Source organism: Ambystoma mexicanum, chromosome 2q (assembly GCF_040938575.1).
Source record: "Ambystoma mexicanum isolate Mex_15411 chromosome 2q, UKY_AmexF1_1, whole genome shotgun sequence".
NCBI classification, from domain to species: domain Eukaryota; kingdom Metazoa; phylum Chordata; class Amphibia; order Caudata; family Ambystomatidae; genus Ambystoma; species Ambystoma mexicanum.
In genome coordinates this window covers 324,101,924-324,129,034 of record NC_090924.1, presented here as the reverse complement: position 1 = coordinate 324,129,034, position 27,111 = coordinate 324,101,924, and the positions used below count along the sequence as shown (strand labels likewise).

Here is a 27,111-nt window from a genome sequence, read left to right as displayed (position 1 = left end):
GAGGGAGAATGATTCCGACAGCCTGCCATTCACTTGGACTCTAGCCCGCGGGGCTCTTTACAGTGCTGCCACCCATTCCCTGATGTGTACCCCAAAGCCCATTTTCTGGAGGAGGAGTTGCATGTATCACCACTCGACCCTGTCGAATGCCTTTTCCGAGTCCAGAGAGAGGACACTCGCGTCGAGATCCGATCCCTGGGCATAGTGGAATAGATCTATGGTTTTGCGGATATTATCCAAGCCCTGCCTGCCTCTTATGAATCCAACCTGGTCTCCATGGACCAGTTTTGGTAGTATCTCCTCCATCCTCCTCCCAATTACCTTGGCTAGGATCTTGACATCGATGTTTAGAAGGGATATTGGGCGGTAGGAGGAGCACTCCGTGGGGACCTTGCCTTCCTTGGGTAATGCTAGGATTATGGCTTCCATCATAGAGTCCGGAAGGGTTCCCCCCTCCAGGACTGCATTGAAAACCTTTACTAAATGTGGGGCGAGGGTAGAGCAAAACCTTTTTATAGAAGTATACTGAAAAGCCGTCCTCACCCGGGGAAGTGCCCGCCCTCATCCCACTTATCACCTGTTCGACCTAGTCTTCCTGCACTGGACCCTCCAACCTGTCGGCCATTTCCCTAGTCAGGGCCGGGACTTGTATGGAATTCAAAAACCTTTCTATCTCGGTCTCGTCCCCAGTATATTCTGATGAGTATAATCGTTCATAGTATCGGCGGAAGGCCTCTCCTATATGGGACGCTTCAAGTTCTATTGACCCCACATCTTTCTTCACGGCTTTCACCATTCTACTTCTTTGCACCTCCCTCAATTTCCAGGCTAGGATCCTATCTGCCCTGTCCCCCTTTTCATAGTATTTCTGCTTAACCAGCTGGAGACTCCTTTCTGTTTTGTGGAGGAGTTGGTCCTTCAACTGGAGCCTGTAGTCATCCAGGGCGATTACCTGTTCACGGTCTAAGGGCACCGTTGGGGCGCCCTCCGGCTGGAGATGGGCTATTTTTTCCCTCAGGGACCTTTCTTGGGCATCCCTCACTCTTTTATTCTGGGCTCCCTTCTTAATGAGAACGACCCTTAGGGTTGCCTTGAAAGCATCACATAGGGTGTGCGGGCCAACGTCCCCATTGACATTGTTCTCGAAGAAGTCTGTTATGGCGTCTAACACCTCCTGCGCGTGGACCTCGTCCTTCAGCAAGGAGTCATTGCATTTCCATCTACCCCTGCGGTCGTTGGCCCATCCCCTTGCTAGGGTGACTCGTACCAGATCGTGGTCCGACCAGGGGACAGGGTCCACCCTATAGCCAGTGACAAATGGATGTAGGGTCTCATCCACTAGGATGTAGTCTATTCTGGAAAAGTAAGTATGGATGGCTGAGTAGTATGTGAAGAAGGGGGCGCCCGACCCGGGGGGGGGGGAAATCGTGTCCACCAGGCCTAGTTCTGAGTTGACGCTCTGGAAATTTCTTGCCATGGTCTCGTCTGCCACCCTGGGAATCTAGGGGCCCACACTTTTCCTATCTCTGGACGGGTCTAGAACCATATTGAAATCCCCCCCCCCCCCAACCACCATCGGGCCCTGGACAAAGAGCTTAAGTTTATCCCTCACCTCTTCCCAGAATTGAGTTTGACCTTCATTCGGCCCGTATACTACAGCTAAGGTTAGAGGGGCACCCTGCAGGGACCCCCGGACCAACAAGTAACGGCCTTCTGGATCTTTCAATATGGCCTCTTTCTCGAAACCCACATTCCTTGATATTAATATGGCCACTCCTCTTTTCTTGCCCTTATGAGATGCACAGAAGTCCTCCCCGATTCCTCCACCCCGCATTTTGGGCTCCTTCCCCCGGGCCCAGTGAGTCTCTTGCATGAAAAGGTCAAGGTTAGCCCTTCTAAATTCCCTGCCAACCAGGGACCTCTTAGTAGGAGTGTTCAGACCCCGGACGTTTAGGGAGCCCACTCCCAGGGACGGTAGACTGTCAGCCATTATCTAAGTATTCTTTTTTCGCCGGCCACCTCGTCACCTCACCGCTCCTCGCACGCTCCCTTAGTGTCATATTGTGCTCCCCCCCCCCCTGCCCCTGGAGGGCCTAAAACATTTCTCCAACTGCCCCCCAGTCCCAACCCATAACTGAACAACCCCAACTGTCTCGTGTCCCCCCTCCCCGGCGTCCAGCCAAGTAGTTCTGCCATCGCTGGCTTTTGGCCAAACCACCAGCCTGCCCGCTTCGACCAGGCGCTCCATGTAATGCTCATCCTTGTGAGCCCCCCTCCCTCCTTGCAGTGTCATCCCCCACATGATTCCCCCATGCTTGCTGTTCGTAAGGACGCTGATAATGGCAAATCCACTAACTTTTCGCTGCACATTGCGAGATTCAGCGGGTTTCCCCAGTCCTCAGAGTCGTTCCGCTCTCCCTCCTTAACTGCCGACGGAGTATTCATTTTCCTATATTTCCTCGCGCCCGCTTTTCTTCTATCTTTCGACGGGCCTGGGCCCCCCGGAGTATCCCTCTCCGGCCCCGATGGGCCCCTCCGGGGATTCGAGGCCACTACGTAGTCTTGGATGGCTCCTCGTATGTCGTCTTCCGTGATCAGAGTTGACCGCTGGCCCATATACTAGAAAGTCAGGGAGAATGGGTAGCCCCACCGGTAGCGGACCCCCATTTCCTTAAGCAGCAGTGTTAGGGGGCGACACATCCTGCGTTTGGCCAGAGTGTAGGCGGAGAGATCTTGGTAGATTGCCATCTGGGCATTGTTGTAAGTGATCTCCCGAGCCTTCCTGGCTTCCTCCAACACCTTTTGTTTTTTCCGAATAGTAGTGAAACCGGACCAGAATAGATCGGGGGCCCCCTGCCCTACCCCCGGCCCTATGCACCCTATCAAATGTGGGTTCCGTAGTCATTTCTTCAGCAAATAGGAGGGTAATGATGTCTCTCACCGTTCGGATAATGTCTCTCTCCGTTTCCCCTTCCACTTCGGGTACCCCAAAAATTCTGAGGTTATTCCTCCTTTCCCTGTTTTCAAAGTCCTCCATCTGCCTGGACCTCTCCTCATCCCTTTTCTCCAGGGCCGCTAGCCTCAGCCCTACATCCAACTCTAGGGACGCTGATGTTTGATTGGTCTCCACCTGCAACAGTCTATCCTCGACCTTGTCCACCCTTTGATCAATTTTCTCAAATTTCTGGGCAATGTCAGACCGCATGTCCCTGATTTCCTGTAATATTGAGGCAAAACCTCTTTCCATGGCCGTCGTGGAGGGCACCGGGGCCTCCGACTGGGCCATTCCTTTAGTGGGGCTTGGGCTTCTCTTGCTGCTCGGCGTCTCCTGGAAGCGAAATTCCTGTAAGGTTTTCCGCCAGTTCATCTGGCCGCCCCCTTCTGGATCAGCCAGTGGTTTCCTTCCTGGGGCTCTCAGTGGGGGGCCGTGCAAAATATATTTGGGGGGGGCGGGACCGGGCACACCTTCACCTAGCTGAGATACGCCGTTACAGGGGGGTCTTTATTGGGCGTGCACACGCCCCACCGTCTCCATGTGGGGGCCTCTCACCCGGTCCAGAGTCGCCGCAGCCTGCCTAAGTTGTCGCTGGTCTGTCCAGTTCCATCTATGTGGGCAGCTGGGTCTGTGGTCCCTGCCCCCCAATCCTCCGCTCTCTGATCTCCAGGGGGGGTGGGGGACCAAGGCCGTCACCGGGCAGGCACACGCCCCACCAACACCCGGCAGGGGCCTCGCACCCAGGGTCCGCACAGGATTGCTGTTGCTTTCCTCGTGGGGGGGGGGGGGAGAGAGTGGCACGGGCCCGACTTGTCTTCCCCACCTGGAACCCTCTGCCTCCGTGACGGACAAAGTCTGGTTCCTTGCCTGGCCTGGGCCCCCCTTGCCGTGATGCGGGTCCTACTGCCTTGTTGGGGGCCTCCTGCCTGGTGATCCTCAGTCTCGGGGCTAGCTCCGAGGTGTGCTGGGTTTCGGCTACGGGGAGGCTGGGGGAGGGGCGAGGATCCGCTCCACAACCCGGGGGGAAGCCCCCTCGTCCCGCCGTGGCCCCCGCTCTCGGGCCGACCGTGCAGCAGGATCGGGGATCAATCGGGTCAGGTGGGGGGGGAGGGGGACGCCACACCATGTCTGCGAGGTGCCCGCGGGCTCCTCTCCACTCTCCCACGCCGCAGCTGCTGGGGCCCTACGCGGTTCCGTCCCGGGCAGACGTCGGAGGTCCCGTTCTCGTGCTTCCCGGGGACACAGAGTGTCGCTTTTTCGCTCACTAGGTGCCCGGGGGTATCGCCACACAACGCCGTCGTGCTGGGTCCGCCGGGGGGGTTTCGGGGGGGCTCAATCCCCTTGTTCAGCCCGGCTTTGGCGGGAGCAGTACGATCAGGCAGCCATGCCTGCGCGCCCCTTGGTGGCCTCCTAGATCACAGATTTTTGTTGTTGCAAGTACTTAAAATCTGTTCTAGGTGAACGTTTCATGGTGCACGATAAAGAATGGACATGATTTAAACTCTTATCACATAACTCAAAGCCACACAGCCCCATGTGTGAGGGTCCTGTCCATTCCTTGTTACTGAAAACCCCCTAATCTGTGTGAGATGGACAAAATGCATTGCAGGTGCAGATTGGGTGAGTGCAACTGAATAGCTTCTGTCGGCTCCACCCTTTTGGTTCTTTTTTGATTTAATCTTTTTATTGCATTGAAGTCAGACACCTTGTCAAAACGTGGGCAACAACAAGCCTCGGCCGCATTTCTCTTGACAAGTTCTGAACTACATGCGCGCCTTATACTATCTATCAATCCCCAACTTCATTCTGCCCTTCCTAACCCTGGTCCCTCCCCTCCTCTTCCCTTCATCAGGGCCATGCATTTGTTTACTTGAATATACTATTCGATATTTACTGTGTGCGTACCACCCGTGTTAGTTTTCTGGCAGTAGAGGGGTTGACATCCTAAATAAACATGTCAGCCAGTTGCCAAAACCTATCCACCCATTCGGGTCCTGCAGTCCTTCGAAAGCAAACTTGTTCGGCTGTGCAGACCTTGGACAGCAGTGTCTGCCATTGACATTGAGATGGTGGGCTTGGTGCTTTCCATTCCAGTAGGATGGCCTTACGGGCAGTGAAGAGTGGTATGTGGATCAGTCTACGGGCCATTGCATCCTCGTGCCAATTTTCCATGCCTATTCTAAAAAGCATGGAGGTCGAGGTAATCTCTAGAGTAATTCCCTGCATAGCCTGGAGCTGTTGTGAAACCCCGGTCCAGAACAACACCAAACTCGGACAGTGCCAGAACATGTGTCCCATGGTCCCATTCTACCGCACCCTCGCCAACATTCAGGTCAATGCCCATGCTGTACAGCCTAGACTGGGTGAAGTAGGGAAATTGCCAAAATCTCTTGGGGGAGGGGTTAAGGGGAGGAGCGTCTGTGACTATTGCATGCCAGCTTGTAGCATCATCTGCGTTAAACCATCTTTTAGCCCACCCTATCTGGGCCGCCATATAATATGTCCACCATGATGTCAGTGCTAGCCCACCATCCGTTTTAGCGGCCTGTAGGACATCCAGCCTCGCTCTCTTTCCCCGACATATAAACTTTGTCACCAGACGATCAAATTCCGCGTACTGTGCTCTAAATGGGGGCATCGGCAGCATGAAGGCTAGAGATATCAATTTGCACATAGGGTTCATCTTAATGGCTTTAATTGTCTCTGAGAGAGGGGAGGGGGTGTAGTGTGTCCCATGCGGTCATGTCCTGCTGAATCTTAGTATGGGTGTAGAATTTGTCGGCCAATGTTCGTAGGTCTGGGCTGATCCAGCACCCCCATATATTTAATATGTTACGATTGCAGCTTAAACTGGGCCTCCACTCCCCAGTCCCACGGGGTGTCAAGGCACAGAGGCATGTCCTCCGACTTCTTCCAGTTGATGCTGTAGCCGGTTATGTGGCCATATTCACGCAGCATATCAAATGTGGGGCAAGGACCTGGTACAGGGACTACTAAAAAGTAATAGGTCATTGGCATACAGCAAAATTCTATGTTCCTCTGGTACCTTGGTGATGCTGGACCATCCCTCATCTCTCCTCAATTTGGCAGCTAGAGGCTCATTCGCTAAGGCATAGAGAAGGGGAGACAGAGGGCAGCCCTGGCGAGGTCCAGTGTGGAGTGAGAAGTGGTCAGACTTGAGGCTATTTGTGATCACGGAGGTGCAGGGTGAGCTATAGAGAAGTTGCACCATCTGCAGGAAGTATCCTGAGAAGCCGAACTTGCGCAACACCGCAAACCTGTAATCCCAGCGCAGTTTATCGAATGCCTGCTCTGCGTGAAGTGATAGGACCACATTTTCCGGTTGCGAGTCACCTTCTAAGATGTGCAAGAGGCATCGGAGGTTATCAGAATGACTGTCTGTCTATTCAGGATGAAACCCGTCTGGTCTTGGTGGACGAGTCTGGGGAGCAGGCGCTTTAGTGTCTCCACCAGGCATTTCGCCAGCACCTTTGCATCAGCATTTGAGGGAGATTGGGCGGTTGGAGCCAGAGAGCATGGGGGTTGCAACCTTTTTTGTGGAAGACCACTATATTGACTTTCAACACCAATGTTGGAAGCTGATAGAATTCCAAGGCCTCTTGGAACATCTGTCCCATGCATGGGGGCAAGCTGTTCTAGCATGAGCTTAGACATCAATAGGGGGCCCTTTGATTCCCGTTGCCTTACCTGAGACTAGTCCTTGTATGGCTTTAAGAACCTCTACATCATCTAGGGGGGGGCATTCAAAAAGCCCAGGTCTGCTGTACTAAGTGTGGGGTGGGGAATCTCATTAAGAAAGGCTATAACCTGGCTCATGTCCCTGTTCGGTGGGGCAGCATAGAGGTCCTGATAAAAAGCAGCACATCTTTCATTCATTGCTTGATCCCCAGTAAGCAGCTCACCACGACCCCCCCAAATATATGTAATTAGTTGTCCCAGCTGTTTTCTCATGAGGGCAAGAGCCGTCATGCGTCGGGATCTGTCTCCCGCAGCGTAGAGGTCATGCGCCTATTTGGAGAATTCTTTTAGGGCCCTGAGCGTGGTAATGTGCGCAATCTCAGAATGCAGTTTTAAGTATTTGGGCGTACACGCGGGGGTCTCTATTGGCCTTGTGTGCGCATTGAGCAGCCTGTATCGCCAAAGTCAGCTGGGACTCCTTCTATGACCATACCTTTTTTTTTTTTTTTTGTGTGTGACCAACATGAGATAAATTGCCTGCTGATAAATCCCAGCATCTGAGCGTGTGAAACCCTTCCACTAAGTTGGCCTGCCAGAATCTGTCTGCATCCTGAGCCAGTAGTCCCACCATGTCTCGGTATTTCAATGCCTTAAGGTTCAATGGCCACATAGGGGCTTTGGGTTGGTGTGTTCGGGAGTGCAATACAAATGAACACTGTGGCGTGATCTGAGCTAGCCGTGGGGCGGATTGGGCACATCTCTACCATGTGCATCCTGGTGCATGGGAGGAGACAGTAATCTAGCCGAGAGTAGTGTGATGAAGATTGGTGTAGTCCTTATTGTTCTTGTGCAGCTGTCTCCACACGTCAACTAATTTAAGATCTGCCATTGAGGAGTGAAGCGTTTGCCTCTTCTGGGGGGGGGGGGTGGAGTAGAGTCCACACTGAGATGCGTGGGGATAAACCTATCCATTTTGGGTATGAAGGCAACGTTCCGGTCACCCCATCAGTATAAAGCGCCCCATGTATGGTGCGCATGTGGCAATAGGTGTGTGAAGAACCCAGGGGTTTTGCACTGGGGGGGCCATAGATGTTGATGAGGGTTATGCGGTGGTGGTAGACGAGCTGTGTACAAGGATAAATCGTCCCTCTTGTTCAGCTTCAGTGGTCAGTATTGTGAGGGGAACCCATTGATCAACACCAGAATCAACAAAACCCCTCTTCCCTTTTTATGGGGAGTGGACAGCTGCTCCCACCCATTCACTGCTCAGTTTCGCAGATTCCCCCGCATTCGTGTTTTTCCTGTAGGAAGATGTCTTACCCTCCTAACCCCCCAGAGGTCTTGTAACAGATTCAAAAAGCAATGTCTTTTAATTGGGAAGGCCCAGCCCCTGAACATTCAGGGAAAAGCATGCAAGAGCAGTTTTCTAATGTTGTGGAGAGCAGAATTACTGTCGGGGTCCGATGCAGACTGTGGCCAATCCTTTCTAATTAGTATCCGGCTGGAGGTGTGGATGGACTTGTGTAAAAATGAGGATTGGAACACATTGGTTCATGCTTACCCAATTCAAACAGAACCTTTCCAACAACCCAACTAAACATCCAAACATTGGAGCTGCCAACCATCGAGGAATTGGGTGGGCAAGGCCGCTGATTCCCCCCGGGGGGAGCACCAGCCATGTTGCCTGAATAAATCATTGATACTGGCTGTGAAGCCAAACACAGGTGTGCAGGAAGCAATGATTTGCCTCGGGTGACAAGCTTGTAATAGCGCTACATCCCTGAAAACGGGTCTCAGATTCTTTTGCTGCTCGAGCGTATGTCAGTACCACTTGCTAGTTGCGTGTATCTGCTGGGTGGCAAGGCACCATCACCTCGCCATTGCTGCAGGAGTGTGTACGGGCAATCCGAGAGTCCAGTGAGGCCATGCACTAGTTGAAATACATCTCAATAGGGATTGCGTGCAAAAGCAAATCGTAGTGTGGTCATCATTTCACTGAGCTTTCCAGGTGACGTTCCAGGCCGCTTGGGTTTTCTCCTCACTTTTTTCTAGCGATGACGTGACTATACATGACATTGCGGTTAGGGTTCCAGGCGTGATTTGTCGGTTTGCATATTCTTATCCTCAACTGGGATATAATCTGTATCGACAACATTCTGCATTTTTAAGAATAGTCCTGCCTGGGGGGGCGTGGCTTGGAGCACCATCGATGTGGCTGCTCGCCTAAAGCCATCCGTGGGAAGCCCACCGCTTAAGTAAAAATATGCAGCCCACCGCAATCCTGCCAGGTCACCGCTGACACCCAGGGCGACCGGAATATCCCAGGCACCGCTGGCCCAAAGATGAAAGGTAAACTCTCCTCCAGTTCGCCGCAAATTCGACAGAGCTCTTAGACTCCAGACGGCGCCAGGAACACCAAGATGGCGGGCACGTGTTCTGCCTGAGGGCTGAGGCTGCCCCCAACGAACGCTACTGTGGTGAGCGCGCTCTGGTGCCCGGGGGCTTGTGGCTGCTCGGACCCGCCAAAAGCAGACCTGGAGGTGTCGGGGATCTGCAGCGGAGCAGCCCGACGTGTGCTACGGGAGAAATAGCGAGCGGGGCGCCGCTGGCAGTCCCAGCTCCCAGCGTGACATCCAGCGGGGGCCGCGGTCCCCCTCTAGACTAGAGAGACTCCCGTGGAGCGCTCTGTGCTAGCTCGGGGCCCCCAAGGGGTACGGCCCCTCCCCCCTGGGAGCCGCAGCACTGGGGGGACTCCGGCTCCGGCATTGAAGGCGGCGTAGGCAGGGCACACGTGGACAGGTCCCGCTTGAGACTGAGAGGCGGGGGCTGGGCCGCAGATGATCCGGGCCCCAGCTGGGGGCAAGAAGTAAGACCCGACATCCTACGTGCCTGCCCCCCCCACCCCGCCTGCGGTCACTGGAGCAAACATCCCCCAGATCCTGCTGGGACTCTGGCTCTCGCCCAGGCACCCACAACATAAAGCCCTCATGCACTCTTCATGGGGCGCCCCGGCCCATACCCTCTCCCAGCTCCTGTCCCCCCCCCCCCCAACTAAAGGAGCAAGGGGACTCACCACACTCCTCTCCTCATCTTCCTCGCCCACCAGCAAGAACCTGGGGTCACAACTGTGGCAATATCTGGACTACAAGCGGAGGGGATCCCACTGTCACGAACTACAGGACCGCACCCCCTGATCTGGGCCCCCACGACATCTGGAACTCGCACCCACGCCGTAAGAGACAAGCGATTCTGCCATGCAATAAAACCATTGAAGACGCAGTGAGTTTTGCGGGGGAGGGCCAGTGAAGCTGATGGGGGGCCATTAAAGTCCACTGAAAGCCCGGTGTGAGCCATAAACAAGATATCCCTCACTGAAGTCGGGGGCCTGCCTGCGCCCTGTGTCTCCTGAGATATGAGCATCCAGTTCTGAACTTTAACTGCTCCCCCCGCTTGCCTGCTCCGGGCTTCACTGCCGCCTGGGTCTGGCCAACCCCCTACTGCTGGCCCACATAACCGTCGGCAGCAGGCACCATTTGAATTACCCGGGTGTGGCCTGGGAGCCCGCGCCTCCTGTCGCTGGGGCTGTGTCCCCCCTGTTTTCTCTGGATTCCTTCCTGGGGCGCCCCGGCCCACTCCCGAGAATCACTTGCCCTGACCTATGCCCTGAAAACAGCCCAAGAACTCAGCGATCCTCTCCAATTGGAGACCCCAGCTCCTGTAGTTACGCCTGGCCCTCCACTCTGCCGGCTGGGCCTGGGAGTCTGTAATATTGCGGTTCTCGCCCCGAAACAGGAAATCACGATGACCAAACATCTGAAATCAGGCAAGAATCCCGATATAGCTACAATGCTGATGTCCTCTGAAAAACTCAAAAAACAAGACTCATACCTCCCCTCAGGAGGCCCCAGAGGAAGAGGGAACCCTGTCAACCAAGAACGACATCCGGGCTTTTATGGCAGACATTAAGTCCGAATTCAGGTCATGTATGACAGAACTCTTTACTAAATTGGAAAACACCGACCTCAGAGTTGCGGAGGTCGAACAGATGTTGGGGGAGGTCGAGGACCGGACCCAGGACCAGGCATCCACCCTGGTGGAAGTCCAACGCGCAATCAGTCTTCTTCAGGATAGAGCTGAAATACTTGAATTTAAACAAGAGGACTTGGAGAATAGGGCCCGACATAATAACCTACGCATCCGAGGGGTTCTGGCGTCGGTACCTGATAAGAAGCTGGCGGAATATGTGGCCGACTTCTTTCAAGCTCTCCTTCCAGACGTGGAAAAGTCACAGCTCCTGCTGGATCGCACGCATAGGCTGCGCCCTCGACGCGGAGTGGAGTCAGACAGCTCGCCAGATGTCATCACCAGGGTGCACTTCTTCACCACGAAGGAAGCCATCTCTGCAATCAGTCGCACCCAGGACGAAATCTCCTTTCAGGGCGCACCTCTCCAAATTTATAAGGCTATCGCGGCCCTCACCCTCCAGAAAAGACGTGCTCTCCGACCCCTGCCGGTCTTCCTGCAGGACCAGCAAATTCGCTATAGATGGCTCTTCCCCACAGCTTTACAGTTCATGTACAAGGGCACCCAGAGGAGAATCGGCCACCTGGAGGATGCCGAGAAAATCATGAATCCATCCTCGCCCGAGTCTCGGTCCCCCTTGGTTCCCGAACACAGCGCCGATACGGACCTCCCAGCACCGCCCAAAACGCCACAGAACACTTGGTCAACGGTCCCGAGGTCCAGAAGGAAGAGATAGCTGAAGGCGGGAGCGCGGCCGACCTCTTGGAAATTTGAAACCATAAGTTACAGGTGTCCGAGCCTTGGCCTCAGGAATCAGGGGCATTTCTTCCACTTGGCTCGGCCGATCTTCCTCCTCCTTAACGCCTCCGGTCCTTCTGGCGGCATACCTGAAGGCGAATTTGCCGCCCACGACCTCAAAAATGGAACACTACTAACCAAAGCGGCGAGCCCTACCCCACGGCCTATGCCCAATTCCAAGGTACGATCTTTCTCGATCCACAATTTTAGCCATGTTGGCTACTGTTATTTGGCCACGTTGGCCAGTGGAGGTGCCAACCTAATAAAACTGGCCCTCCCCTTAGTTAAACCTCTGCCCTCCCGTTGGAGGCCGGAGCAAAAACTTCAATGGCAGGTAAAAGTGCGGTTACTAAATCAACGTGATGCCGGCTGACTCATATTCACTTTACACCCCTCCTCCGAACACGCCGACACCCCCACCTCTCGTCTCCGACCACCCCACTTTGAGGTTTATCTCTCTGAACGTTAACGGATTAAACTCCCCGGCCAAACGCAAATCAATCCTGCAGAAGCTTCAAAACGAAAATGCTGCAGTGGCCATGATACAGAAAACACACATTGCCAGCTGACTTTGGGCGCATTCGCTCTCTTTCCGAAGCAGTTCTGTGCATTGGGGAACACGAAAAAAGGAGGCACAGTGATTCTCTTCAAGAGAGGGTTGGACCCCCAGATATTGGATACTAAACTCTGCCCGGATGGCCAATATGTGGCGGTGAAGTGCCTGCTGCTGGGTCAACCATATACCTTTATATCGGTATACGCCCCAAACACAGGTCAACCTGCTTTCTACGAAGCCTTGAGCACGTTACTCTACCCTTTCATGGAGGGCCAAATCATCATTGGTGGCGACTTCAACTGAGTCCCTGTGCCCACGAAAGACCAATCCCACCCGCCCTCATCCGGGGACTTCGCCACAGCACTAGCTCTTCTGCAGTTGTTCAGAACTCTGGATGTGGTTGATTCATGGACGGTACTCCATCCCGCCCCTCCCCCCCCCCCCACCCCCGAAAAAGGCTTCTCCTTCTCGCACGTCCATAGAACCCACTCCCGAATAGATCTCCTCCTGGTCTTGCCCCAAATTCTCTCATTTACCAATGACATCACCATAGGCCCAAAAATCCTATCTGACCATGGCCCAATGACCTTGGAGTTCCGGATACATAAGGCGCCTCGCTCAGCGCAACGCAGATGGACACTCTATGATCGCGACTAGCCCGTCTGGCCCTTGAGGAAGACCTCCGGGAAGTGGAGAAGACCCACAAAAAAAAGGATGGTCCCCAAGAACACAACGTGCCAGTCGCACGGCGCAAAAGAAGATTGAGGCCCTCTACGCCGAGCACACGGCACATCAACTGGCAAAAGCCAAACAATTTTACTATGCAAAAAGCAACAAAGCAAACAAGCTTCTAGTTGCTAAGCTGGCTAAAGCAAAACAGATCAACACGATCATTGGACTGCGGGATCCACAAGGCAGAACTCAGTATGCCGAGCAGGACAAACAACGCTTAGCAGCAGATCACCTAATACAAGTAATGACCGCTCCCCCACGGGATCCCGAAGAACAAAAGGAATATCTAAAATCAGCGGCACTTCCCCAGATACCGAACGACACCGGAGACATCTTGGATGCCCCAATTTCCAGTGAAGAGGTGGATGAGGCGATCAAATCTCTCAAATCCCGTGCCCCGGGCCCTGATGGCTACTCAACCAGGTTCTATAAGGTCTTTAGGCCCCAACTGCTCACCCCAATGGTGCAACTTTTTAACTCTTTCAGAGGCACTGGCGTCATAACCCTTTCCATGCAGGAGTCAATCACAGTCCTCCTACCTAAACCAGGAGGAGACCCAAGAAACCCGGCTTCATACAGACCGATTGCTCTACTCAACATTGATGCTAATATCTACTCCAAAATCCTTGCAACACGCCTGTCTCATATCCTACCAGGCATAATCCAACCTGACGAGAGCGGTTTCCTGAGGAATCGATCCACAGCTGACAACATCCGCAGGGTCCTGGACCTGGTGGAACTGGCCTCTAGAGACTCGCAGGGTATGGTGCTCATGGCCTTAGATGCGACCAAAGCGTTTGACAAGGTGGATTGGACCATGGAACTCGCCTTGGAGGCGTTCGGATTTCGGCCGGAGTTGCGCACTATGGTCTTGGCTAATTACAAATCGCCCAAAACCTTGCTTAGAATTAATGGCAACCTCTCCGCCCCCATTACACCGACCTGCGGAACCAGACAGGGATGCCCGCTGTCTCTGCTCCTATTTGCCCTGATTATGGAACCTTTTGCCCAAAGGATTAGACGGAAAACCTTGATCAAGGGCTTCCGAACTGGGTCCTTGCACCACAAACTGGCGCTCTATGTGGGTGATGTCCTTCTAACCATCACGGACCCCCACAACTCCCTGACACAGGCCTTAGCAGAAATACATAGTTATGGTAGGGTCACGGGATTCACGATTAACTTCAACAAATCAATAGCATTAGGGATAGGAATTTCCCAGAGGGAACGAGAAGACTTGATTTCGATGTGTCCAATCCAATGGAAAGCGAAGACAATCGCCTACCTGGGGGTCCAGATCCCAGCCAACCCAACGGACACCTATCACGTTACCTCCCCCCCCGCTCTTTAAAGAGCTTGAAACGGACCTGAAACGCTGGGCGACACAGGAAATCTCTCTAAAGGGCCGGATCACAGCATGTAAAATGAACTTGCTCCCAAGATTCCTGTATGCATGCTCCGCCCTCCCTGTCGCGATCCCGACCCCGGTGCTCCAAAAACTGCAGAGGAAGATGTTCCAATTCATATGGCAGGGAAAGAAAGCTAGAATCCCCAAAATCACGATGCTAGGAAATGCAAAACTTGGAGGCCTGGGTATCCCGGACCTGCAGCATTACCAGATGGCAGCTCAACTGTCCTGCATTCAAGCGTGGCAAACACTCACCAATCGCCCCGGGTGGGTAGAACTGGAACAATCACGCTTAGCTCTCCCCCTACGCTTTCTCCCCCATATTCCCCCAGAGACAAGGCAGCAGTGGCGTGGGTTACTGTTGGCTACCAGACATACTGGGGCCATCTGGGACAGAACTTTGAGGCAAAAAAAGATTCCAAGGGGTCTTAACCCCTCCTCCCCAGTGTTCCTAAACCCTGCCTTTTCACCTGGAACATCGCCCCGGGATTTCAGAAACTGGATAGCAGGGAGGCTGGAGACCTTGGCTCAACTCTTCGAGGGAGGACAACTGTATTCCTTTGAACAATGCAAGGAACTCTTTCAACTGCAGGAACAAGATAGGTTCACATACCTCCAACTGCGCCACTGGTGCTCCCACCCGCAAACACGCCAGGCAGCAACGCGCCCCACCACAGCGATAGAACTAACCCTCAAGGACCTACCAACCCGGGGTAGAATCTCTGTGCTATACAAACGCCTCCGGGGAGACTTTCTTGTCCTCAGGACCCGATCTATGGCACAATGAGAAGCAGACCTGGGCCACCTGGTGGAAGATCAGGCCTGGGTGGACATCTGGACCCGCGCTCACTCGTCATCTGCATGCGTTACAAACAGAGAATGTGCCTACAAGATCTTACTGCGATGATACTATCCCCCTCTTCGCCTCCACCTCATGAACCACACTCTGGATCCGGCCTGCTGGAGGCGATGTGGCCAGATAGGCTCCTTCTTCCACATGTGGTGGTCCTGCCCCAAAGTCCAAGGCTTCTGGAGACAATGCTTAGGGGCCATCGCCGACATCACACAAACTATACTTCCCTTAGACCCTGAGCCCATCCTCCTGGGCCTCCCGATACCCGGTATCTACCCAAGAACAGGCCCTAAAGCCAAGCTGCTATCCCAATGTTTACTGGCGGGGAGAATAGTGGTGGTACGAACATGGAAATCCGCAGAGGGCCCCCTCCTTCCCCTCTGGTGGCTGAAGCTATGGGACGTGCTGATAGCAGAAAAAGTGACGGCAGCCAGGGCGGGACTCCTCCACCGCTTTCGGAACATTTGGAACCCGGTTCTTGACTATGATAGAGACTTTCCGACCCTGACTTACAAACCCCAATTAGTCAGGAAAGTCCTGGAAAGCGGAGATGCCCCACAGGAGCAAGAATGAAGGAGGGGACTCCCAAAAGGTTCGATAATCTTGAGGAGGGTGGGACATGTGAAAAGAGGGGTTTTCAATAATGCATCTTAATTATTGATAAATGTCGGTACTGTTATTATACTGCCTTGTTCAAAATAAACATATTTAAAAAAAAAAAAATAGTCCTGCCTCTGCTGGGTCTTCGAATCGTGCCATTGATGATTGAATTGGATGCATCACACTGCAGGGAAATTAAGATAGTTTGTGTTCCATGCCTTTGCTTCAAACAGTGGGTTAAAGTCCCGTCTGCGTCTGGATACCTCCAGCAAGTAATCGTTAAAGATATGCAAGGTAGTATTTTCCAGCTGGATTACTCCCACCGCCCGGTACGCCTTTGGGATTGCCAGCTTCTGCTGGAAATTTAGTATGTAGGCCTGTTGGTGGGAGCTCTGTATACCCTTTCGATAGTATAGGAGCGAGGGTTGTCATGAAGGATTTTCTCCTCCAGCAGGTCAGTTCCTTCCTTGCATTCTGGTAGTCCCACAAGGCGAAGTTGCGTCTGGACCGGTTCTCCTGGTCCTCCTGGCTTGGCCCCCAATTGCTGCACCTCTGAGTCCATTGAGCTCTTTTGTAGCTGTGTCATTTATCCACTAAGGTGCTGATTCTCTGCTCATTGTCCGTAATCCGCTCGTCTTGGGCCTTCATCTGGTTGTTCACATCTTGCATTTCCTATGTCCTGCACAGTGACTTTCGTCTCTTGTGTGCGCTGGCCGATAAGTTTCATTTTGCCCAGAATTGCCTGCAGCTGTGTCTGGATGTCCATCTTCAAATGTTGCCTGGTTGATCTGTGTAGTGGGCTGTTGAAAGGGTTGCTGTCCTCCCCACAATCAGTCAGGAGCTCCCTGCGCCCGTTGCATGCCCCTGCGCCTTGGGAGTGTACAGTCGGGTAGTGCCAAAAGCAAGCGGGAAGCTGTTAGTCGCTGTCAGGGTTAGTCGCTTCTCCAGGCAGCGAGTTGGTGGTAGATCTTTCTTCTGCCACTTCTCCACCTCGAACTCCCTCAGGTTCAGCTGTTTTTCAAAGAAACATGCTGGGGGTAGATCTGTCTTCAGCTGGGGCCTCCCTTTGGAACAGCCTCCCAGCCTCTCTGAAACTTGAGAACCATCTCCGGTTCTGGAAGCACCTCAAGACCTTCCTCTTTGCTTCTGCTTTCTCTCCTCCTCTTCCCCTGCTGATCTGGCTGAATCTGAAACTGCACTGGTTACCTGGCTACCTTATGATCTCGGGCCCAGATCCCCCCCACCACCAGTTGTATACCTGCACTGCCCCCTGGCAACCTTTGCACTTGGACTGTTTCTTTATACCTACAGCCCCTACCAGCACTTGACACCTGATGTCTGCACCTACCCTTGCACTTGCCACCTGCTGGCCGCACATTTTATTTATTGTCCTTATTTATTGTCTTATTTATCTTTTCTGTTATCCTATGTACTGCACTGCCCCTTCTGCTTTCCCCCTGCACTTCTCCCATTCCCCCTCCCCTGCACTTGCGCAATCTCAATGCCACCTGGCCTAGTAGGATCGTTGTTTCTTTCTTCCCTCCATTTCCCCTCCCTTGCCTCATCGCGCCTTGAAACACTTGTGTATAGGGGCGTTATAAATGACATCATATAAATCGGGCTGGTCGGCCCTTGAGCAGGTGTTCAGGAAGCATTGCTCTCTGGAGCCTGCATGGTCTCAGCCCTGAGGGCCCCGTTGGTTTGTGGTTAGGGTTCGTCACATCCACTCGTCTGCTTTCTGTGCCGTGGATCGCAGTTCCTGCAGCTTACTCCGAATCCGGAACCCCCCCTATCCTCTGTCAGCCCCGGGGAGACGATGTAGCTCTGGAGGGAGCACTCTGTGCGGGGGCAGTGCTGCAGTGATTTTCATCTGAGCTCCACCTATGTACCCCCTGCCCTGAAACCCATCATCACGTTGAATTCCATTATCCTGCTCTGCATTGTGTTCTGCAGGCAGACATCTAGTATCAGCCTGTGTGCTGCATACCGGTGGGGAGATGGTAGTATTCTAACATGCATCCCTGCCCCCCCCCCCCTGTTGAATCCCCTATAGCCCCCTGTACTGGGTCCTGTGGAGGCTTACTCCAGTGCTGTGATGCGCTTAGGAGGTTTGGGAGCATTGCCTTGCAGTGGATTCAGGAATGGCAGCTTCTCTCGGTCAGCAATGCCTCATCTCTCCCCAGCGGTACAACTTGCAGTGGTTACATCAGCAGGAGGCAAGGGCGAGGTAGCCGCGCGCCTAGGGGAGCTGATCGTGCTCGCCAAACACCCTTCCTCTCACAAGCTGCTGGCGCAGCATGCTGGTCTCCGATTGGTTCCATTGGTCTGTCAGCACCAGTGGGCCCCCTGTTGCTGCAGTACACAGCAAGCCTGCAAACCAGCGAACTCCTTTGCCCCTGCCGCACCGGGATCAAGCGCTCGATCACTCAGTGGCCATCTTGCTCGGGCTCTCAAGCGCCCCCTCCACCACTGAACAAGATATTTTATTTGCCAAGAGCTTGTCTTTCACAGAGCTCGATCCCCTGTCTGCCATCTTGCTCGGGGTCTCAAGCACCCCCTCCACTGCTTTGGTACTTCAAGAGTATAGTAGGATAAAGAGAAATGGTTTGGGCATAGATTGTGAGATTTGGAACAGACACCATGTACAAGAAGACATGTGGAAGTCTTTAAAAAGTGAAAGAGCAAAAGCTGCTCACCAGAAAAGATAGGGTACGATATTTAAATCCCTTTGACCACCACATCCGTGTTTATGAACAGTTAGTGAAAGCCTCTGGCCTAGTAATATTTCGTATGAATGGCCGCAAACAGACTAAAGCTCAACCCTAGCAAAACAGAGCTGTTGCTCGGTTATCCTAAAGGTTCTAACTCCACTGCAATCCCGTGGCTTGACAAGATGGTACCCTGCCAACCCTTGCCAACCCTGGTAAGAAATCTTGGAACGAAAATGGACAACACCCTCACTCTTGTTCCACAGGTGAAAGCCATCCAAGCTGTTTCTCCCAGCTGCACATGCTAAGCCACATCTTACCTTTCTTACCATTCACCCACAGAGCCCTGGCCATAATTTCTCAAATACTAGACCATGCAAGACCATGCAAACAGCCTCTATGTCCGACTACCCAGATTACCTAATGAGGAAACCTCAAAGACTTCAAAATGCATCGGCAAGACTACTTTTCAGAATGAAGCGATTTGAACACATCATGCCAGCATTACCTACTATCCACTGGCTACCCATCAAAAAAAAGTTAATTTCAGAACCTCGTGCATCACCCATCGTTCATACCATGGAGAGTGGACCCTTTTCTTTCAGAAGTAAGCTTCCCCACTGCACCCCTTCCAGAACACTTTGGTCCAGCAATGTTGCACTAGTACTCCTTTTCAGTTCTGGCCATGAAATTGTTGAACACCCTACCCAAACCTCGCTGCCTGCAGCAACGACCTGACCTTCAGGAAACCGCTAAAGGCTTGGCTTTTTACCAACCACTTTGAAAGAAAAGAAAAATAGCGGTAACTAACTAAAAACTGTGCACCAGAAACATGGGCTAATTTACAACAAATAAATTTCGTAACTCGTGGCACTACAATCTGCAGGAAACCAAGCTCACTGATGAAACTCTGAGGAATCAGACCATTCACATGGGGCTTGATTTATTGATAAATGAATGATGGGAGATCAGCCTCGGAAATGTGAGAGGCCATTCCACACACATTTCCTCTGCTCACCGCACGAAACGCATAGTCGCGTGTACTCCAAGAGGACACAGCCTACAGGTGCTGTCCATTCCTGCCATGTCCAGCTGGAAAGCGACAGCCACAGGTACATCAAAGTATCTCAAGAAGGGGGAGAGCACACCTTCCTCTAGCCTTGGGCAGCCTAATTTAATTATCAGACTCAGTGGATCTGCTTTCCTTTTGTCTAATCCGGCTGCTGGCAGTGCATACGAATGAGATAATTGAGAGAAGCCTGTTGAAGGTGCTTGGTTGCCGAACAAGACAACAGGAAGGCAGGAGCTAACACCCCTTTGGTATGCAATGTTTCAACTTGAAGCTAGTTCCCACCCCTCTGTATGAAAGGCAGTGAAATTCATGACTTGGTCCACTATTTACCGTAGGCCAGAGGTCTTCAAACTACGGGAGCAAGGCTGCATCCCGGGGGCAGGGAGGAGATGCGGCGGGGGGCTGGGGGGTGGGGTGTTTCGCACGAGAGCCTAGCATGAATTGTTAAAAAGAAAAGTTTTTTTTTTTTTTTAAGATTGGAGGAAATCACATGATGCGGGGCGGCTCACATGGTCAGACTGGAGCATGAAACTGTCTCAGGGCACCAATGAAAAAGTGGCCAGGAGTTGCAAATGGATATTTATTCCTTTAGTCACAGACTGTTTGAATAATACCCAAGGGGGTGTTTTTTGTTAAAATGTAAGCATGTGATATTCAAAGAACATTTATTCAGCAACAATGGTCAAAATTACTAGCTGCATAGTGAAGTAACTCATCAAACTGGCCCACATTGGCCAAAAAAGTGGCCCATTTTGAATGGCCCAGACTAGCATCTTGCATTTTTTTGTACAGGTATTGCCCTATAGGCCAGTCCGAGCCTGGTGGCTCATGCATAATAGGGGATGGGGCACCCACCCAGTGCCCCCCTCACCATATGGAGGTGCCGAGGAGCCAGCCCAGTGAAACACTGAGCACTCCCTCGGCTGCTTTTTTCAGCTAAAGGAGTTCTCCTGGGCTGGCTGATCTGTCAAAGGGAAAGTGTTTCCCTTTGACAGTTCAGTACAGTTCCCCAGCCGCACATGCTCACTGAGCCATGCAGGGCTGGGGGCGTTTTGCTTCGCCAGCCTTGCATAGCTCATTGGAAATACTGGCTGGGGCACTGCATGTCTGTGTGCGCGAGGGGGAGCTCCTGCACCTCCTGGCACATACGGACAGAGCAGCATGGAGAGGGGTGTTTCAGCAACCATGCGCAGGCCCCTGCAAAAGGTACGTTTATTTTCATTTTTTATTTAAATATATGTATGGATGCATGTATGCTTATGTTCTGAGTCTGTGTATAGTGATGGGTGCTCGTGTGAATGATAGTGATTGCTGTGTGAATGTGTGTGTTTTTGTTTTGTTCTGTTGAGCTGATTTAGGCGAGTGGGGGCAGAGGGGGGCAAGGAGGGTTGTACAACAAAAGCATTTTTAAAATGCTTTTGTTGCATAATCCCTATACCCAACTGCCAAAATCAGCTCTCCTGAGGCGCTGTGGAGCCCAGGGTACAGGGATGGTATTTTTTTTTTTACTGGATATCTATTATAGATGTTCAGTCAAATATACCATGCTTTCCACCTTGCCATCCCAGCGCCTTGCATACACAGTCATATTTATTGTGTTAGGCCCTGCCGGCCCAGGGGACAGGGATGCTATCTTTTTACTGGACATCAATCATAGATGTCCAGTAAGAAATGTCATGCCTGCCCTCTGGGCCCCCCCAGCACCAATTGCAAACTGTTTGGCTTTTTACCCATTTTTATTTCTTTAAGTATGCTCTACAATGCAAAATTTTAACCAATTATTTTTGAAAATAAATTCACGGGGGGGGGGATCCCCCCCCCCAAACTCCTCGATTGGTTCGGGCTCCCTCGCTACGCTCAGTTGCTATCCCATTTTTGGGGGGAAGTATTTATGCCCTGCATTTAAAGTTAACCAGCTGCCACTGGCCCTCGGACTGTGTTGGGAACCGGGTGGGGAGAGCCGTGAGATACTGATGGGAGCAGGGCGGGGAGAGCCCCAGGGTCTGTGATGGGTTGGGGAGAGCCCAGGGACTGGGTAGGAGTGGCATGAGGGAGCCAAGCGACTGTGATGGGAGCCAGTGGGGGAGCCCAGGCACTAAACTGGGAGTAGGGTTTGGTGACGGCACCAATAGTTCATAGCCATTTGCACATACTGTCCATTTGGCATTTTTTGGAGGGGAGGGCCTGCAAAGGTTTTGCTCAGAGGGTGCGTGGGGCCAGGCCAAAAAAGTTTGAAGACCATTGCTGTAGGCAAACCCCTGCAGAATGGACCCTTTTCAGAGGGGTGAATTATGTGATTTGAGGAAGACAGGAAGTCTGCTCTCGTCACAAACTTCAAGGGAGACCTGCGCTTTAATCAAGAATCAAAGAGGGCGCAGTTAACCAGAGACACACTTTGATCTACTACAGACAGGAAGATGGGTGAGACTTGGGTATATGTTGTCACCCTTTACCTTTCCTGTTGCAGAGTTCTCTAGTTCTGACCTCATGCATAACAGAAGATTGTTGGTGGGGACCCAGGATTGGTTCATTAAGGTAGGCTTAGCCTGCACCAATGACCAGGGCCCATTTGGCCTTAAAGAAGGGCTGAACCCCTCACTTAGCAGATCTGACGAATTTGAAAGGAGTAAGGAGAACTTATTTGGACCTGGGCTGAATGTATGGTCTACCTTACATCTTCTGCCAGTGAAGGAAGGCGAGGAGTTCCAAGAAGGAAGCAAGATCGCTCCCCTAAACATCTCCCAGGTACCCAGCCAGCACACAGCGTGCCCTGCTAGTTCTGCCAGCAAGCTTCCTAGGTGGGAAGTGCCAGAGAGTATCTGAACTAAGGATAAGGGCGTTGCCTGCAAACACTCTCGTAAGCTTTTGGCCATCCACTTTGAAAGGACGCTACGTGCCTTGCGAAGAAGCTACGTGTGCTACACAAGCACCAACCAGCCTTTTAAGGACATTTTAGAGACCATGGAGTCCTCGAACCACAACTGGCTGCACAACTGACTGTTGTCATGCCGCAGTTGCAAGAGCTGTCCGCGTTGACCAGCGTTACAGATCCACCAACCAGCACAGAGACCATTATTCTTGACCCCGAGCCACCGTGTAGGCCAGCCTGCAGCCATCCGTCCAGCCTTGCTTGCTGAACTGCCTGCCTGCATGATACCCGCAGCTGTCTCCGGCCAAGAAATCTATTTTAGGAGCTGCTGAGCACCCTGGAAACCGCTTCCATGCTGTCGAGCACCAAGAACTTGTTAAGCACCAGGTACATTGTGGTTCTGATCATCCCTACCCCCCCTGGTCGTTCTCCAAAGGCCCCTAGAGACAGTTACGACCCTTTGCCCCTTGGTGCTGAAATCAAATAACCTTGAACTGTAAGACTGGATACTGACGGGAGGGTAGTTGGTATTCCGAGTGCATCCCTTTCCTTCGTGAAACTCTGTGCTCTGTGTTCCTTTACAGGGTGGATTGTGTTTTGTAGTGTGCTAGAACTGCCTGTTGTGGTAATAAAGTAAATATTTGTATACAACCTTGATTGGACAGTCCCTTTTATCATTGGGTAATAATTGCATGTTCGCTGTGTTGCAACTAACCAATGATTCACAACCTTGCGGAGATAAGCCTGCCGTTCCATCCACGTAACCAAAATTGGACAAGGGGGTTTATAATTGACTTGAGTTCCAATCTGTTCGCATCATTTCTGGTGTACTAGAGGTGTGGGGCTGATTGATGGTTTAGAAACCGATATTTCTAGTTTATTTGTCACAAAACCTCTCCTGCGTGGCACTGGTCCACACCTTTAATCTCAGTGAAGTCTTACCACCAAGAGCCAGGAAAGGACAACACCCTCATCCCCAAACTCTCCACCACCCCTCACTCATCCCTCAACTAACTCCTCACTACTAAAATACTGCATCCTTACACACTCCTACAGACGACATCCTAGGCCTAGTATACTTAACAGATTTAGACCCTTTCCATCTTTGGATAGCGGCAAGGCAGATGCAGAAACCTTTGGTGTAACATGGATGCAGGTCAGAAGTACTCGTTACCCGTGTGTCGATATGAAAATCTCTAAGTTTGTGGTTGGTACCGACCGGCCAGGTTGCTCACAAGGGTAGACCCTGCATTGTGAAGTGTAAAAATTAATAGCAATATAATATGTGGGCAACCTGACCTGCATCTGCCTTGCCGCTATCCGATTAACTTGCCCTGCAGAGCCATGTGCAGCAAGGCCAACATTAATGGCAGAAGGGCGCTATATAAGACCACATTACATTATTACAAAAAAGTAAAGCGTCCCTAACAGAAAAATAACATTATACAATGTAAAGAAACTCCTATTTTCATCTTCAAACATAATTTAGGCTGCCTCCCTTCAAGCAATCATTACAAATTAATTTGTTTGGGCTATGAATAGGTATTGTAAAGGCACTTGCGAGGCATTCCCCAGCTAGTGCTGTCATATCCTTGCATACATTGGCCTCAGTTTGTGACGTTGAAGTGGGAAGTTAAAACATAGCTTCAGTTATGGTGCACTGACCCACTTTGTTGTAAGAAATCACTTACATGACTGCCATTTCCAGGAGGAAGATTTATGGGTTCCAGTGCCTTAGCATATAGGCAGGCTTTCCAAACAGTCACTCCAAATGTTACCCTGGGGTGACTGGGGTTAAGGTCTTGCTCCTTTCTTGGAAAGCTTCATCTTCACTTCTGTGTCTAATGACTTTGGGCGCACAGTACCCCAATAACGTCTGTCCTCTTCTGAATTCCATATTCAACTGAGTTGGCTGGCTACCCCTGAAATGGGTAATCTGCCACCGCAAAATGGTTCCCTTCTAGCCTTCTGTAAGGGCCCAATTGCTGCTTTGCGCGGGGTCTTTTGCCTGTTGATGTCATTTCCAGCGGGCTTTATATGCAAAAGGTAGGGGGGACAGCACAGGAAATGTAGTGGGCCAAACATTACCAAGATGGTGAAATCTTTCTTTTGCTTGCTATTTCCCTTCCGAGTCATTCTATATCATCCTCTTTATCTACTTTGCATCAGACGCCAGTAAATAACACCTGTCCATTGTACTGGCAGTCGTGCCTTTGAAGCACTTGTTCTCGGCTATTCCCGGGGAAGATTTCCTGCCCTCTAGAGAAAGTTAAAACCTTTCGAGAGAGATCAAAGGGGTTTTCCTGTGCTGACCCCAAATGGTTTGTTTTGGGTGGAACTCAGTCCCAGATAAGCAAATCCACTAACAGTTGAAGTTGTCTAGAAAACGGGCTCACAATAAAATGCCATCAATAGGTTTTGGCTAGAATAACTAGCTTTCCTTAGGCCACCATATCTTAAACCAGTTATGGCTTTGACACCAGGCCCATGGCAGGTAGTTCTATTGAAAACTGTTTGTTTTACTTTCAAAGAGATTCCCATTTTTATTACAAAAAGGTCAGTGCAATACTTGAAATAACAGTTGGTTTTCTACAAGCAAGCTACAAATCCTTTGGAGGAAAACTTCAAAAATATCCCCCCAAATTGTAGACTGCTGGCATGGCAATTTCTGACGCCGAGCAGCAAGTAAACACGGGGTATCTTGGATATCGCTGTTGGTAAATTCAGTTATACACCCAATGGCCGGTAGGCTCATCTGGGTACACTCTTTACAGCACAGTGTTGTCTGAAAGGGAGAATGTTTAGCAGAATCAATTTACTGGAGCTCTTAAAAGTTTATAACGTCTGGGCCATTAGATTATCAAATGTAAATCTGTTATGAGGACAGGATACTAATAGATGTTTGTATCACATTGGTGTGGTCTAAGAAAATCCATCCTTTTTTGATTTGGGCCCACTGCTTTGTTGTGAAGCATGGTCAAGATTGCCAAAGCCAGCTGTAGTATAAAACTTTTATGTAAAATTATTGGTAAGTAATTACACTTTGTTAGAGACGCCCCAGAAGTTCTCCTTTAAATCTTTTATGTCATGGTTTGCAGTACTGGGAGGTGTGTATTAGGAAAATCAGAGAACTAGACAGGTTGGAAGCAAATATGTTTTCTAGTTGGGAATGATCCAGCTGATTCTGTAATATTGAATACAAATACTATGAGAGTAACTTGCCTTTTGCTTTTATTCCATGAAGGGTCTGATTGATGCTACAAAGTATTACAAGTGCTGCAGAGAACTTCTGGGAGAAAACTTCATGAGAATCTTCAACGAGTTGCTGGTTCTGCTTCCAGACACTGGCAAGCAGCAAGAACTTCTCTCTGCCCATCATGATTTCCTCATTGAGGAAAAGCAAGGGTCCAACAAACAAAAGAAGAACAAGAAAAATGTGTGGCAGAACAATTCCAATCAACTAGACTGCTACACCTGCCCCAGCTGTAAACAAGTGTTGTCCCAGCAGGACGCTGCAGCACACAAAACTCTCCACATTGAAGATGATGATTTTCCTTCTCTGCAAGCCATCAGCAGAATTATCAGTTAAACACAGACAGGCCCCAAACTATTGCTTGCACTTTTATCAAGGCACATGCTGGAACTGTAAAGCGAGAAACATCTGGGTGGAGTGAGGTGATGTTTCTAGAGGGGAAAAGAACAGTCCGTATTTCATTCTAAGGAGATAAGCCGCAAGGGATGAATTTTGGATGCACACTTATAGGCTTATCCGATCGGCAACAGTCGAGGTGGGAGTGTGAAGAGGGCTAGCTGCTAATCACACTGTCAATTCAAAAGGAGTAGCAAAAAGTGTTCCCTCTGCAGAGGATATTGTATGATGTGATGTGGACAGGAAGATCAGAGAATGCACTACTTGCTGGTCCAATAGAGGTTACTGTATAGAGGGAGATTAAAGCAAGCATTCAGATTTGGATGCAGCGAAGTATGGGTTAAATTATATATAAATGTTATATTTGTTATGACATTTTTGACAGATTCAGTTCCAGGAACATTCAAAATTTAAATTTGTGTCCATTGTAACACAATGTTCACATAGTTGAATACAGAATTAAAATGTCTTTTTGTTCCTTCATTATGTTCCTGTAGTACTGCATGCAGTGTAAAATATTCACACATTTATTTTTCTGTATAGAATATTTGATTACAATGTAATTTAAAAGGGCTGCTGCCTTCAGTTCTGGAAGGTAGTAATGTTAAGCTGGCACAGACTTCCCCACACCCTAAAGTTTATTCCAACATTAAACCCTGCTGCGCATTATCTAAGGTTTCTTTGTTTTAAATGTCTGTTTGAATGCCCTACTCTTTAAAGTGAAATGGCATCTTGTAAAAGTGTATCTTCTATTGATCGAAGCTGCAATTAATAGGTTGAATTTCTTACAGTAGGTGATTCCCTAGGGATGCCTCAAGTGATGACAAGACAGCTGTACACTGAAGGAGTTTTATTTTTGCTGTTCTTAATTTGACTAACTTGTGCTTCTTCCTGTCTTTTTTTCAGTAAATTCACCAAAAGAAAAGGACCTTAAAGTTAGAAGAACATGCTATGCCTTAACATTATTACTGTTCTGGCTTGCCTCACTGTGTGCACTACGCAGGGGCCAAAAGCATTCAGGGCCCGAAGTCAAAAAAAGCGCTAGTGATACTCTTAAACAGCTGTGCTGAAGCTAAACTACAAGCTTCATTGATGTCTAGGACTTGATGTGCATCTGAAACTGATGTTTTCTCAGCAACTGATAGTCTG

At 50.8% G+C, this 27,111-nt stretch overlaps 1 protein-coding gene across 2 annotated transcripts in view; it reads left to right on the top strand.

Annotated features, from left to right (window-relative positions):
• ZNF598 (zinc finger protein 598, E3 ubiquitin ligase) overlaps positions 1–26,631 on the top strand; it is a 489,260-nt gene extending 462,629 nt beyond the window's left edge. The window contains exon 12 of one of the 2 annotated variants that reach the window (XM_069647319.1): positions 25,558–26,631. In XM_069647319.1, coding sequence (XP_069503420.1) covers positions 25,558–25,902 — 345 coding nt within the window. In that variant the 3' untranslated portion in view covers positions 25,903–26,631. The remainder of the gene's footprint in view (positions 1–25,557) is intronic. The other variant, XM_069647320.1, reaches the window with a different exon arrangement.
• Positions 26,632–27,111: the final 480 nt, after the last annotated feature.